This window comes from Acromyrmex echinatior, chromosome 6 (assembly GCF_024713525.1).
Source record: "Acromyrmex echinatior isolate Ae372 chromosome 6, ASM2471352v2, whole genome shotgun sequence".
Classification (NCBI taxonomy): domain Eukaryota; kingdom Metazoa; phylum Arthropoda; class Insecta; order Hymenoptera; family Formicidae; genus Acromyrmex; species Acromyrmex echinatior.
Window position 1 is genome coordinate 7,627,501 of NC_141857.1, and position 15,269 is coordinate 7,642,769.

General features: G+C 33.6%; 1 protein-coding gene across 5 annotated transcripts in view; it reads left to right on the forward strand.

Moving 5' to 3' along the window:
• The window catches only part of LOC105154117 (salivary peroxidase/catechol oxidase), a 35,460-nt gene extending 25,937 nt beyond the window's left edge, over window positions 1-9,523 (forward strand). For all 5 annotated transcript variants that reach the window (XM_011069422.2, XM_087406789.1, XM_011069424.2 and 2 more), the window contains 9 exons: window positions 1,207-1,383; window positions 2,748-2,944; window positions 3,143-3,326; window positions 3,493-3,832; window positions 3,927-4,083; window positions 5,957-6,130; window positions 6,211-6,409; window positions 6,932-7,037; window positions 7,126-9,523. In XM_011069422.2, coding sequence (XP_011067724.1) covers window positions 1,207-1,383; window positions 2,748-2,944; window positions 3,143-3,326; window positions 3,493-3,832; window positions 3,927-4,083; window positions 5,957-6,130; window positions 6,211-6,409; window positions 6,932-7,037; window positions 7,126-7,213 — 1,622 coding nt within the window. In that variant the 3' untranslated portion in view covers window positions 7,214-9,523. The remainder of the gene's footprint in view (window positions 1-1,206; window positions 1,384-2,747; window positions 2,945-3,142; window positions 3,327-3,492; window positions 3,833-3,926; window positions 4,084-5,956; window positions 6,131-6,210; window positions 6,410-6,931; window positions 7,038-7,125) is intronic.
• Window positions 9,524-15,269: the final 5,746 nt, after the last annotated feature.

Genomic DNA, 15,269 nt, shown 5'->3' on the forward strand with positions numbered 1-15,269 from the left:
GAACCGCATACTTACGTTGAATTATAATATTGCAACAATATATTGCAATATTTCCTACAAAATATTAACATTACATATTTTATTTCACAATGTTTTTGCAATATTTCCAATAAAATATTAAAATTTCAATATTGCAGCAATATTGTTGCAATTTTTGTAATATTGCGTACTATTAAAATATTGCTGTAATATTTCGTGCTGTTATCACACTATATTTTTTCTCAGTGCGCAAATTTCTTGTTTGTAATAAATTATTAGAATTGCTTTTAGAAATTATCGATGTTTCTGCTATAGTGCATTTTCGACACATTTAAAGTTACATTCGGTACCTCTTCCTAGCTTGGTTCATTCGTTCGAATGCCTTCCTCGATCATGTATATAGATAAGTTCATAAGGACGTTTCTGCGAGCGTTTTCGATTCGAGCGGCCGTAATTTCGATGACAGGGCGTCGATTAGACCTGCAAGCTGTTATTTCGAGATTGCAGTTACACAATCGCGTCTTTGTCAGAATTTTAACAGAGACGCAACAGACGGCTCGTCGTTCGATAACGCATCAGAATGTCGAAGTCGATATAGTCGAGGCAATATTTGCTAGCAGCCTCGCATTGCAGCACGAGATTTAGGATCCTTCAGGGACCGATCAGGCGCCAGGAGCGAAATTGTCTCCGCTAATGTAGGATGTAGACCCTGTAGTGATAATAATTCCTATTTACGATTCTCGTTTCGAATACGTTTGCGACACAATTATACTCCTCTGATCGTTCCCTGTATTTTATCGCGCGGAGAAGGCAGGTTGTAGGTATAGTTAGGATCACATAAGATTAGCACAGTCGGCGGTTGCACTCGCCTATATATATAGTTAGAACAGAATATTTATGCTATAATCATTATGGTTTCCTCTCGTGCTGCACTGCCAAGCATATCATTTTGAGAGCGCGCACGCGTCTGAGCTCGCTAAAATCGGAGTAATCATAAGTGACGAGCTTATGTATGATGATCATTCGTTCATCTAATTGTCAATTTACGAATCGATTTACAAATCGACGTCGCGGAATCATATCGTTTTATAATTTTGCTTGCGTGATTCAATGGTTTGCAAGAGTAAAGCGTTACGTCGCGTATCAAAATAGAGCACCGATCTACTCCGATTTTACGACTTTTAATCATTTACGCGACAAAGATCTAATGTTCGGTTTGGGAAGCAGGCATCCAAGAACCGAGACGTGTCGGACACTCTAAGAAACCACTACCAAGTCCAAGGCTTGTAAGCGCCACTTTATCTACCGCGAATAATCAATCGGATGCTAGCAGAACACTGGCTGTGATGGAATGGAGCCAATTCATCGCTCATGACATGGCTCATACCCCAGTTCGTAAGATGGGTAAGTAACTGAATGGTTAAATTTAAATGTAAACTCATAAAAAATTGTTACATCATATTTACAGTTCTAAATTTTTTTACCGGAGATTGAAAGAATTATAAATAATGTTTCTTCTAATTGAAAATTGGATAAATAAAGACACGTTGTTGTATCGATTGTAAAAATAATTCTCGTTGGTCGCAAATAAGTAATTTGAAAAATATAAAAACATTTGTACAAAAAGAAGATCGTAAAGAGTCAGTGCAGTAACTGGAGCAAAATACAATTTTTTCTTCAAAACTAATTACAATTTAATGTGTCAAATTTGCAAATATAATTGTATATACTATACATTTTGACACTGCACTCGCCTATAGAACAGAATATTATAGAACAGAATATTTATGCTATAATCATTATGATTGCCTCTCGTACTGTTCTGCTAAGCGTATCATTTTAAGAGCTCGCGCGCATCCGAGTTCGCTAAAATCGAATAATCATAAGTGACGAGCTTGTGTATGATAATTGTTCATTCGTCTGATCGCGTACTGGTTCAAGTCATCCTCAGCAGTGTCAGTAATTACAAAACAATGAATGATTGAAAAATTCCGCATAGATATAAGGTGATTTACTCTCTGCTCAAATGTATCTTAACGCGCTGCTCATACAATTACATAATTGAGTGGCATTGCCTCTGTGTTTATTCTGAAAAAAGTAAATTCAAATTCTATTCTTTTATTCTTCTATGAAACAGCATAAATTTAAAAGCCTTGCTAAAAATTCCAGTTACGTTCAAATAAAAAGTATATACGCTCACATCAAGATAGATATGAACAAATTACTCTTTAACTGGCGTTAAGTTCATCCAAGTAAATATTAAATCCGATTATATAAGCATTTCCATTTTATGATAGTTGGATTAAAATGTTATCTGTTTACATCCGCAATTCTAAATACGTTATGTATTGTAAGAAATTTACGACATAAAGTTTACTGATTTTTATCAGGAAATGACATAATCCGGTTTATGTAAGTATTTCTGTGTTTAAATTAGTGATGACTTTTTACGAATTTCCCAATATAAGATGAATCTGTAAATGCGCGAAGTAATTGCATGAAGATTCGTACTTACAATCAGTTTAGTTCGCCCTGTCTGCACATGAACACTTTGTCAAAACTCACTGGACATCCTGTGTGTGTGTGTGTTTTATGTGTGTGTGTGTAAAATATAATTATAATTTTCGTCGTAAATTTGACACATTACGGATTATGTCTCTTTTTGTACAATATCGTTTTTATCATTTTTTTAAGAATATAGGAAGTGCTGTTGTTTTATTTTTATTATATTTTTGTATTTAAAAAAATTATGTCTTAATATGTTGTAGTTTCAACGAGAAAACCGATCTCTTGCTGTCAGCCGGATGGAGATTCTTTATCACCGCGTCACGTTCATCCAGATTGTGCCCCGATCAGTGTACCAGATCACGATCCCGTTTACGGCGACCATTACGTTCGATGCATGAATTACGTTCGGTCGTTACCAGTCTTACGATCGGAGTGCACTTTTGGACCTGTAGAACAGGTAGGTGTTATATATTATTGTTATATATTAAATCAGATTGTTGGAATTAAACCTTTTCCTTTAAGGAAATGTATAAGAAAATTAATTTGAAAAATTCAGGACTGCTTAGTAACAATTCAAAATTTTAGAACAATATTTACTGCTTGGTTATAATTCATGATTTTAGAAATTATATGTGAATTCGCATATAATTTGTAGATGAATCAAGTAAGCCATTTTCTGGACGGTTCTACGATTTACGGTTCTACTCCGAAGAAATCTCGCGAACTTCGCACTTTCGAAGATGGACATCTTCGCATTGATGTGCGAAATAATTACACGTACTTGCCAAGAGGAGAAACCGAATTCACATCGCAATGCGGAGAGAACTGCTATAATTCCGGTGAATTTTATCTTATATATATAAAACAAAATTACTTTCAAACGTCTATGTAGCTAAATTTTTAGATACTTCAGCAAAATCGTTTTTTTCCGTGTATAATTAAGCATTTATATACATATTTGTCACAAAAAGTTTTACAACATTTTAACAACTATGTGTCGACCAGGTGATGATCGTGTGAACGTTCATCCTCAGTTAGCTGCAATTCACACGGTTTGGCATCGTGAGCATAATCGTGTCGCCGACAAACTTGCCAGGTTGAATCCGGAATGGTCGGACGAGATTTTGTTCCAAGAGACCAGGCGCATTGTAATCGCTGAGATTCAACATATTACGTACAAAGAGTGGTTGCCCATTCTTCTGGGCAGAAGGTACACTCGAGTTATCGGTCTTGTAGGAAATAATTATAGTCATAACTATAATTCTGATGACGAACCGGCGGTCAGCAATGAAGCTGCTACTGCAGCGTTACGTTTCCTGAATTCGCTGATGCAGGAAAAATTAAGGTAAGCACTACGACACGCCGAAAATAAATTCTATTTATTCACAAATTATTTATAAAGCGCAAATATATGAAATATGCGTAATTTTTTGTTTTAGTATGCCGGATAATTTTCGCCAACAGAATAAAACACTACAGCTAGCGGAGCATTTCTTTAATCCGCGCATAATCGAAACGGAGGAGGTGTTTGATGGATTGCTTCGTGGTCTTGCTACTCAAACTAGTCAGAAGATGGACATTAGTCTCATTTCAGATGTAAGTAGGGCATTAAATACTTTTTCTCTCGTACACTTACAGTTAGAGAAAAACACATTGGTAGCAACTAACTCTATAAGTTTTATATGTAGAATTAATGCGTAATTGCAGAAAGAAACCTGAGAAACGACGTGAGGGCTTTTTTCCTATAATTTCCTGTAACGGTAAAATTCCATCGCGCACTATTACTGCTCTCTGCAGAAGTGGATGTAAATTATACAACGATATTAATTTTTTTTACGATACTTCTGATGGAAATAAATCGCTAAAATAACAAATCTAAATAAAATTAATAGAAATTTCAATAATTTCAGCGTTTATTTTCATCAGGAACACCATAAAAAAATGGATATTGTTGTGTAGTTTACATCTATTTCTGCAGAGGACAGTAGTGCACGAAGGTATTTTGCGTTACGGAAAAAAAGACTTTCATGTCCTCTCTCAAGTTTCTTTCTGATAATGAAATAAACAATTTAATTAATCTTATACAAAAAATACATAATTACAATTACATTGTATAATTATAATTTTATATAATGCTGTTTTCCTATCAAGGGATACATCAGGGAATTATTGAAAGTCGCTGTTTTTTTGTGTTTTTTGAGCATTTATTTCAATAACAAAATGTGTGAATAAAACAAAATGTCTCAATCAAAATATTTGCTCTCCGAAGATATGACTTTTTCCCATTTTTCTGGCAGAAGTTGAATTTCGCGATGGAAGAATGGTCTGCCTTTTGTAGAGAGCCTCAAGGGAAGAGAGTGACAAACTGCATCACGTCTTCTCTGATTGGACGTGGGCATCAAAGCTCCATAGTCATGGAATAGATTGAAGAAAACTGATCATGTGATCCCCATCCTGATTGAACATTCACGTGATGCAATTTGCTACCCTCTCCCTTTAAGACTCTCTAGTCTTTTGAGTCAATCCATTTGGTAATCCAATTTTCGACTTTATCGTAATTACGGAAGTATGTATCTTCCAGAGCGTGTTGCATCGATCGGAACAGATAATAATCTCTTGGTGCTAAGTCTGGAGAATACGGAAGAACCTCTCATTCGAGCTCCATGAGTATTTGTTTCATGGCTATAGCAACATAGGGTGCTTTCCAATTGCAATATCCCTAGATACTTTCGTGCACGCGATACAAGTGCGTTCCAATTGTCCGTTATCGTCGACACAACGCTACATATCTGTACTCAATCGAGGACTGTATAAGCTTGTGTTTTCTAGTGACAATTACATGTTACTAACTGCGGCGGCTATAAATGAAGTTGGAAGACGTTGAGTGGTCGGCATTTTTACTTTTTTTTATTTAATACAAGCGGAAAAAGCTATATTTAATTTAACTCTATCCGAAACGGATCTTAATCATGCACAACGTACACATTCTGTTCCAATTGAATCGTGCTACACTTTGTGCATTCCTGTGTTCGTTTGTGTTAAAATGTATTAAGCAATTGGAAAGCACCCAAAAAGACGAGTGTTATCATGAGAAGAATCATCTTTCGGCAATTTGAAACAATTGATCGTCATCGTTTTTGCATCAAATTATCATTCAAACATTCCAATGTTGTTGTCGATAATGTTAGACGGTGGTTGTTTCGTTTGGTTTTAACTGCTCATAATACATGACATCCTCCATATCTCCATCAAATATGGAGTATTGTTTTGTGATCATAGATATTTCACTTTGGAATCGATGCTGGCTAGCCAACAGCGTATTGTCAATAAACTTACTGAATACCCTACATATCAAATCTACATATAAAACTTATGTAGTCGTCATTTACTGTTTTTCTCAGAGTGTATAAAAACACTTGTTTGATGATTAGGAAGAAATTTTTATAATATTGTTATTCTTATATTATAGATGACAAGCAAATTATATGCCAGCGATGTAAACAATTTAGGTTTGGATGCCGTTAGTTTGGACATTGCACGTGGCCGTGATCATGGTCTCCCTGGTTACAATTATTATCGTAGATACTGTGGACTTCCTGCTGCTAGGACTTTTGACGATTTCCTAGACTACATTCCTATAGAGGTAAGATTGAAACAAATCGCTCTTTTTACATTTGATATTCTTATGGTCACCAATATGTGATTATACTATTCGGTTACTAGATGATGAGGAAATTTCGCACAATCTATTCCCATCCCAATGATGTCGATCTTATCGTGGGTGGTATGGCAGAAAGACCAGCAGACGACGGCATGATCGGCCCGACCTTCCGCTGTCTTATTTACGAGCAATTCTCTAGATCCCGACGTACTGATAGGTTCTTTTATGACTCAATGACGCAACCGCATCCCTTCACGTCTGGTACGCCTAATATCATGTTTATATTTGTTTAATGTTTCATACGTTTCGCTCTGGTAAAAATTTTACTCGGTCAAAATTTATCTTGGTAGAAATTCTTATATAATTTTTTAGAAATTTTATATTTTTATTTTTATAATATTTTAGAAAATTTCTCTATACGAATAATTTTTTAGAAATTTTATATTTTTACTTTTATAATATTTTAGAAAATTTCTCTATACGAATTAAAATATTTTTTAGAAGAAAAAAAATATTTTTTCTGAAAAAGAGTCCACGTTTTCCTAAAATTTTTTATATGTGCGAATAATTTAAGATTAACAAATTTTTCATTTTATAATTTCTAAAAAAAAATTCATAAAATCTAAAAAGTTTAAAAGTATATTCTTTTAAAATTTATTATTTTAGAAATCTTTGTAAATGTAAAATAAAATACAATCATTTTTAAAAAATATTATATGAGAATTTTTTTACCAATTTAGAAAAATTTTTCAAGTTTGATTGATTATCTTTTTTTTATCCTAGAACAATTGGCTCAATTACGCAACGTCACCTTAGCACGGATATTCTGCGATAATGGCAATAACATCACGCATATGCAGCTCAATGTATTTCTCAAACCGCAGGCAGGGTAAGTTCGAAATTCTATGGCACAAACTTAATGAAGTATTCAATATTTATTACACGCTTAATTCAATATCGCTTCTGTAATACTTTAGAAACGAATTGAGACGCTGCACAGATTTTGAGGCGATACCTAGCGTGGACCTCTTTGCTTGGGCGGAGAGGGCAAAAGCATATCGTTGAAGTCTCTAATTAATTGACTGGTCACACAACAGTTCATTTCGCCCGTAGTGTGAGCTTCGGGAAGAAGGTTTACGACAAACGTATAAAATAGGCGTGTAGAAGAAGCGATTGTATGAGGTTACGTAATAGTCTCATCAGAATTATCACAAGTGCTGCAGCGATGATGTCGTGCACGCTATGACGAAATAATTGAGGCAGTAAAAGGCAGAGCAACAGCGGAAAACACGTGACTAGTCGATTAAGAAAATACCCAGCAGCTGCAATGAGACCGAATGACTCAGGTGAAAATCAACGATTGCTAGTGAATAAACAAATAAAAGACCGATTTTTGCAAAAATCAGCATTAGACTTCCCTTTGCGACTGATTTCTCTTAAAGAACTGTATTCGCGAAGCGACGATTTGATAATATATAGTCGGATATATGTGTATAAGCGCATCCAGTTAATCTCATGCGTATGATAGAGATTGTGTGGGGACATGAGAGTATTATTGGTGTACTTATGTTTCTGTAGATTGTATTGAATCGAAGTTGAAGTTAAAAAACTCAGCGACTGAACAATTTGTGATGATTTAAAATGTAAAAGTACATGATTGTTATTTAAATGATAACTGTAATATCTTCTAATTCTATTGATTCGTGGCCGAACATGGTAACTTCTCTCATATGCCTGTGTTATGGTACACACGCTGCTTGTATACAGTCATATGGGATTTACAGTTGATTCCGAACGAATTGGTAGAGAAGTTTCCAAGGCAAGTATACTACTCGATTTGCCATTGCCTTCCAAGAGAGGCTACGAGCATGTATGAAAATTGGTTCTATCAAGGATTGAACCCGACATCTCTAGTATAGCAGACCAGTGCGCTGTTTGCTTACGCCATGCTTGCGCTCAATAAACTGCAATATATTGTTTCCATCAGGGCTTTAGTAGATTGGTTGACTGATAATCTCAAGACTATGAGCCTTTTGTCTTTATAGTAACGCACAATACTGTCTCGTGACCTAAGTTTTAATAATGTGTGTGTGTGTGTGTGTGTATATATATTTTATATATATATATATACACACACACACACATATATATATATATATATATATATATATATATGAGGTGTGATACCTCATATATGTATACAGTGTTTGGAAATTAGTGATAAGTGCGAAAAACTTATCACTAATTTCCAAACACCCTGTATATACATCTTTAAGACATGAGTCACAAGACAATTATCGTGCGTTATTAAAAACAAAAGATTTAGGTCATAAGACATTGTCAAGATTATAATTAGTCAGTTATTTTGCCCTTACAAGAAATTGTAAGCATCTGGTCAATAAATGTGGGATATAAAGGGGTCTGTAAATCAAATACAGATATTCATACGAATAATATATAAAAAAGATTAAATATAGGTTAATACGCGAGACAGAAACACAAAATAATACGAAAGAAATGAAAAACATCTTTCACTTCTGAAAAGAATTCGAAAAGTAAACAGAATTAAGCTATAAATAGAAGGAAATTATAAATAAAAGGAAAAAATAATAACTTAATGGAAGTTGATATTATAAATTCTAATGTTTTCATAGAATCCATTTAGATATCAAACTTCCATTAAATTATTGCTTCTATTTATAGCTTGGCTTTGTTCATTTTTTGCTTCTATTTGTTTGGCAAAGATACTTTTGGTGAAATGTCGCTTCCTTCCAAGAGGACGCACGTGTCATTGACAACATATGTCAAAGTCATGGGGATGAGTCCCTTTTTGTCAATATTTTATTATATTTTGGTTCTATTGAGAATTTAACCCGAGATCTCTAGCATAGTAGACTAGTGTGTTGTCTGTTTTGTCTGTCACGCTCACTTTCAAGAAGATGAAGAATGTTTTTATGAAAATTTTTTATGTAAAGGCAAAAACCTTTACATAAAAAATTAACTTATATTAAAATATCAATTTTTTATCTTTTTACATAAATTTATGAATTTACACGTATTACATGTGACGTTATCAAAGAATATTTTATACATTAAAAACTTACATAAAATTTGTTAAAGATAAATTAAAATTTGTTACTTAACTAACAATTTAATTAAAATAAATTTATAATTAATAATTGTTACACACACATACAATCAATTTATTTAGTTGCAGTCAATAATTTCGTTAATTTAATTTTTCAATTTATACATTGTATTTAAATATGTATACTGAAAGATACGATCATTTTATTGTTTGGCTTATATCGAGTAACACTTGTAAGCAATATTATACATAAAATTATATGAATAAATTACTTTTTATCAATTGCATGTACTATATGAATATAATTATATAAATATATTCTGTTCATTAAATCCTAACACATTCCAACAATTCTAATACAATATTTTAATGAAAAGAAAAAGAGTAAGTTAACTTTTTTTAAAACTAAGTTAAGTTAAAGTTAACAGCCTCGAAAATTTAACTTGGTTAAGATACAATTTACAATGAAATTAATTGAATTAAAAGTTAAATTAATATAAAAAAAAATAATTGAAAAGTTATAAGTAAAATTTGTTTTTTTAAATATTTTTTTATTTCATAATTCTAGGATTTCAGTCTTACAAATTACGGAAACGATAAATATTGTATATACTTTATTTGGAAAATACTCTATTTTATTTACATGTTTTGTTTATATTATATATACTGTTTACATAGACTGTTGTATATACTGTTTGATAAATATTTTGTTCACATACAATTATTAAATTTAAGTTAATTTAATAAAGCTATTTCGAAATTTTTGTCAGACGTTTTTCTTCGCAAGTTATCGAAAGTAAGTCTTCCCGCACTAAATAATCGTTCAACGAAGATCACGAGAAGAAGTATCGATGTGTTATATATTATAAAAACACATTTGAGTGTCTTATTCTACAATGTACTCTGTTTCCTGTTTCTTGTTTTTTATCTTTTGCTACTTTCTCCTAACCGTTTTATCGACAATTGTATTTCTTGCTATGTATTTCTTGTTTCTTTCGAAGTTGTTAACTTTACCTCAGACGATAAAACAAAAAACCGGATAAGAAACAAAAAGACAAGATGTAAAAAATAGCAAAATGCAGAAAACAGAAAACAAAAAGCACATTGTAGAATAGGCTTTAGGGAAATTTTATTCCGTAACAAACGTATCAGTTTTACATATTGGGTCATCTAAAAAGTATCCGCGGTTTTTTGTCACTAGATGTGTGTGATGGTCATATAGTGACAAAGTAGTGACAAAGTACCGCGGATACTTTTTAGATGACCCAATATAAGATTCGACTATGAATACTGGTACGCCTATAGTATCTATGACTAAACCTTCACAATACGAGGTAGGTAATAATAGTAATAAGGAATAATGGATTTCAACCTATCAGAAACTAGATACATCGAAATACTGTTACGTCCCAAGGTCCAACCGTTGGTAATTGATACCTGGACAAACCGGAGACCAATGGCGGGTAACAAATCGAGAGTTGCGCGTTCTTTCGATTAAGAAGAAACCTATGGTAATACCTTCATGAATCTTGCTGGTGGTTCGGTCCGTGGTGCGGGACGCGCGGCTCAGTCTGGACTCTGGTTGGTCAGGCTCCTTGTAGGTGCTCGATGATTGGCTGGCGCTGATTCCGCTCGTTCACACACACGATCTCCAAGTTAAACGATAAACGTATACGCGCGGCGGCGTTTATTGTAAAAGGAGAGGTTTCGTCAAATATTAATATATATACGTACTTATAATTGCTCAAAAGTAATTAGTGTATTTTATAACTTCTGCAGTTGCTACACACATATCCAGACTTATGTTATAACTATTTATAATAATTAGACGCGGTTAACTAGGAAGATTAAATAAGATGTACCTATGATTAGATTGGATTGCTCACGCGAGTAGAATTTAGGAATTTAACTAGAAATCGCGATACTCTGGAAGAGACCGTTTCTCTTCGACCAGACCCGACCCCGGGAAGTTTTGAACTACCCCTCAAAAACTCGCTGCTCGCGAGAGCAAGTCCCGTTTTTAGAACCCGAACGCTTTCAGGAAAAAGGTGCCCCTCCATGCTGGTAGGGCGCGTGAGGTGGGGAGAAGATGTCAGGGACGGTCCCTGCAGTTCTAGTGCCCCGTCGGTTATTGAAGTAAGGAAAAATTTGTAATTTGGCCAGGGACATTCCTGGACAAGTTTTATAAGTACCGCTGACGTGACAATACACGATTTCTGACAGATTGAAATCTGGGACTCGATGTATAATTTGAAATGAGGTGAAAATTACAAATGAGCAAATTCACTAGAATATTTATAATTTCATTGGTTAACTTAAAATTGCTCATTCATGCAATTTTCATCTCATTTTAAGCTATCGCTATTGCCGCGTATTATGTTTGAAACTTAACTTAAAAAAAAAAAATTAGATAAAAAATAATAGTTACGAATAAAATGTAACTAAATAAAATTAAAAAGAGAAATCTAAAATGTAAATTAAGTTAAAATAAATTAACTTTTTAACTTTTTAACTTGACTTAGATTGTTCTTTGAATCGGATACTAATCAGCATATCACGAGGCGGAGATTTTGATATGATAAAATTATTAAGATAATTATCTTGAACGCGATAAAAGTGCTGTTATTGGGTCATCTAAAAAGTATTTTTTGTCGCGGTTTTTAGATTTGTTAATTATGCTCTTATGTTATCATTTTTTTATTATATTTTGAACAACATTAATAATTGTATACTGTATTGTAAATAATTATTATAATTGTAATATCGAATTGTATAAAGGATAATATAATACAATAAAAAATAATATTTAAAAAGTTATTGCAATTTTATTAGCGAAATGTAATAAAATAGACATAAAAATTAAAAAAAATATTGTAAATTAAAGATATATTAGGTGTTGGAATTAATTCGTAGCGTTTTACAAGTGATGGGAAGTACTTTCATTAATGTATTTTTTAATGCTCATGTGAAATAAATAACATTCTTTCATTAAAAAACGCTACGAATTAATTCCAACACCTAATACTTACTTGCAAAAACAGGCTATTAAATTTATTAGTAGCTTATTTGTTTTATGGGTGAGTATATTTACAAAGAAAAGAGGACCGCCAATAAAATTGGCGGAGGTAATAGAGAACCTCTATAGCTCGATTTGCTAAATTATACCTTAAATTGACAATATATGTTTAGAAAAGATTGAATTTATTAAAAGTCTATAAAATTGCTAATAATTATAGACTTATATTAGTAATTATATTTGATAAATACTGGCTGAAAACTTGCATAAAGATACATAACTTTGTAATTTTATAAGATATAAGACAAATATTATACATATAAAATAAAATTCACTAAATTAACTTGTATGAATTTCTAGATTCGTTTACTACAATTCAACAACTTTTATTTGCATATGTAGCAGATACGAAATTAAATTTTTAATTCAAAGATCCATTAAACTATCCTTCCTATGGATTCTGGATAATCGACACGCTTCTGTTCTGAGGATGTATTACAGAGACGAATCACGTTTACTTTCGACGATACGATTTTATCGATAGTGCCAGAAAATGTATGTAGTCACGTAGTTCCCAAACTGAAAATGGATGTACTGGCGATAGTATACGGGCGATTTTGACGGTAATAGGAAAAAGGACGGAATGGCCTTTTTTAGGTTTGTAGGAAATTTTTCGGGATTTTATTCATGGATGGGTGGGGCTTATCTAGGTCTACAAGGGTCTATAAGCATTTAATTGTCAGTCGTGCAACCCATATTGAAAAATTGAAAAATGTAAACCTTTGAGTTTAGGATGACTTTCAATACGCCATCATATAGGGCTCGAATAGTGGACCAAAAAAGATAATAGACAATATTGATCTAAATCTTATGGTTAGAAATGGCGGTTGGTTTTTTTTTTTTTTTTTTTTTGAACCTTAAATTTGAGTTTAGGATGGGTTTCAATATATCGATGGTCTCTTTAAAAGGAAAAAAAAGATACTATACACATTTGTTCTAACATTAACTGTTTTTTTTTTTTTTCCCAAAAAAATCGAAATTTGAGATGAGGATGGGTATGAATATATCGCTAGTTCTCGTCAGAGAAACAAAAAAAAGTCCTATACACTATTGGTCTAACATTAATAGTTTAGAAATGGTAGCCGATACAAAGTTGGTTTCTTGAAAAATTTTCTAAGTTTTATGGGAAAAATCGATCAAAATTCGAATGGCAGGCGACTCAGAATGTCGAGATCCGGATTTTGGAAGCATGAATTTTAAACGAATTTTTTGAATTATATTTTTTGTTTTGAAATTTTTCTAAGTTCCACACCGCTCGAAAATTGACAAAAGATGAGGGACGAAAAAAAAATTCGAACTATAGACGTCTAACAAAATTTGAGAAGTTTAGGTTATGTCGGGAAAAAGTTAGGTTAGAGTTACCGTGTTGCGAAGGAATTTTAATTTTTTTTTTATTACGGATTCCAGAAGTACCAGTCATGATCCGTGCTCATCAGTTGGAATTTCTTGAATACCTACTTCCGTTCCGGAAGTCGCCATTTTCTTTTTAACGGTTGGTCCTAGAGCTTCCGGATCTGAGACAATGTTGTTTGGTTTTCAAAGCAGCTTCGAATGCCGTTTGGACCATTCCGCTATCTCTTTTCGTTCAGGCTGTGTACTCTTGGAAGCAGTGTTTTCGGCGAATATTTTCTAAGTCCCGTTCAAAAAATAAGAAAAATCGATCAAAATTTGACCATGCCAGACGACTCAGAATGTCGAGAAATGGATTTTGGACACATGAATTTTGGACAAATTTTTGGAAAATTTGAATTTTTTTTTTTTTTTTTTTCTAAGTTCCACACATACTGACAAAGAATGACAGTGACGAAAAAATCCAAACTGTAGACATCAAAATTTGGGGAGTTTGGGTTATATCGGAAAGAATTAGGGACTTTTGGTTAAATCCACTAGAAATTAGGGTACTTTTGGTTACATCCACTAGAAATTAGGGGACTTTTGGTTACATCCACTAGAAATTAGGGGACTTTTGGTTACATCCATTTGAAAATTGGGGACTTTTGGTTAGTTCCACGAGAAAATAGGGGATTTTTGGTTACATCCATTTGAAAATTGGGGACTTTTGGTTACATCCATTTGAAAATTGGGGACTTTTGGTTAGTTCCACTATTTTCCTAAGTTTTGGTTAGGTCGAGAACTACGGATTTGGTTAGGTCGGTGAAGTGACTGGCACGGGGTCAGGTCTTCGAAGACAACTCCAATGGGTTAGGGTTACCGTGTTGCGAAGGAATTTTAATTTTTTTTTTTATTACGGATTCCAGAAGTACCAGTCATGATCCGTGCTCATCAGTTGGAATTTTTTGAATACCTACTTCCGTTCCGGAAGTCGCCATTTTCTTTTTAACGGTTGGTCCTAGAGCTTCCGGATCTGAGACAATGTTGTTTGGTTTTCAAAGCACCTTCGAATGCCGTTTGGACCATTCCGCTATCTCTTTTCGTTCAGGCTGTGTACTCTTGGAAGTGGGGTTTTCGGCGATTTTTTTCTAAGTCCCACTGAGAAAATATAATGGGTCGGAAAAATCGATCAAAATTCGACCATGCCAGGCGACTCAGGAGGTCGAGAAACGCATTTTGGACCCATGAATTTTGGACCAAATTTTTGAAAAATTTTTGGGGGGTGATAGTTTTTGACGGAAAAATCGAAAATTTTTTTTTTATTACGGATTCCAGAAGTACCAGTCCTGATCCATGCTCATCAGTTGGAATTTTTGGAATATCTACTTCCGTTCCGGAAGTCGCCATTTTCTTTTGAACGAAAGGTCCTCGAACTTCCGGATCTGAGACAATGTTGTTCGGTTTAAAAAGAAGCTTCGAATGCCGTTTGGACCATTCCGCTAACTCTTTTCGTTCAGGCTGTGTATTCTTGGAAGCAGTGTTTTCGGCGAATATTATCTAAGTCCCGTTCAAAAAATCAGACAAATCATTCACATGCCACCTCCCGCCTATCTCGTCGGCAAGTA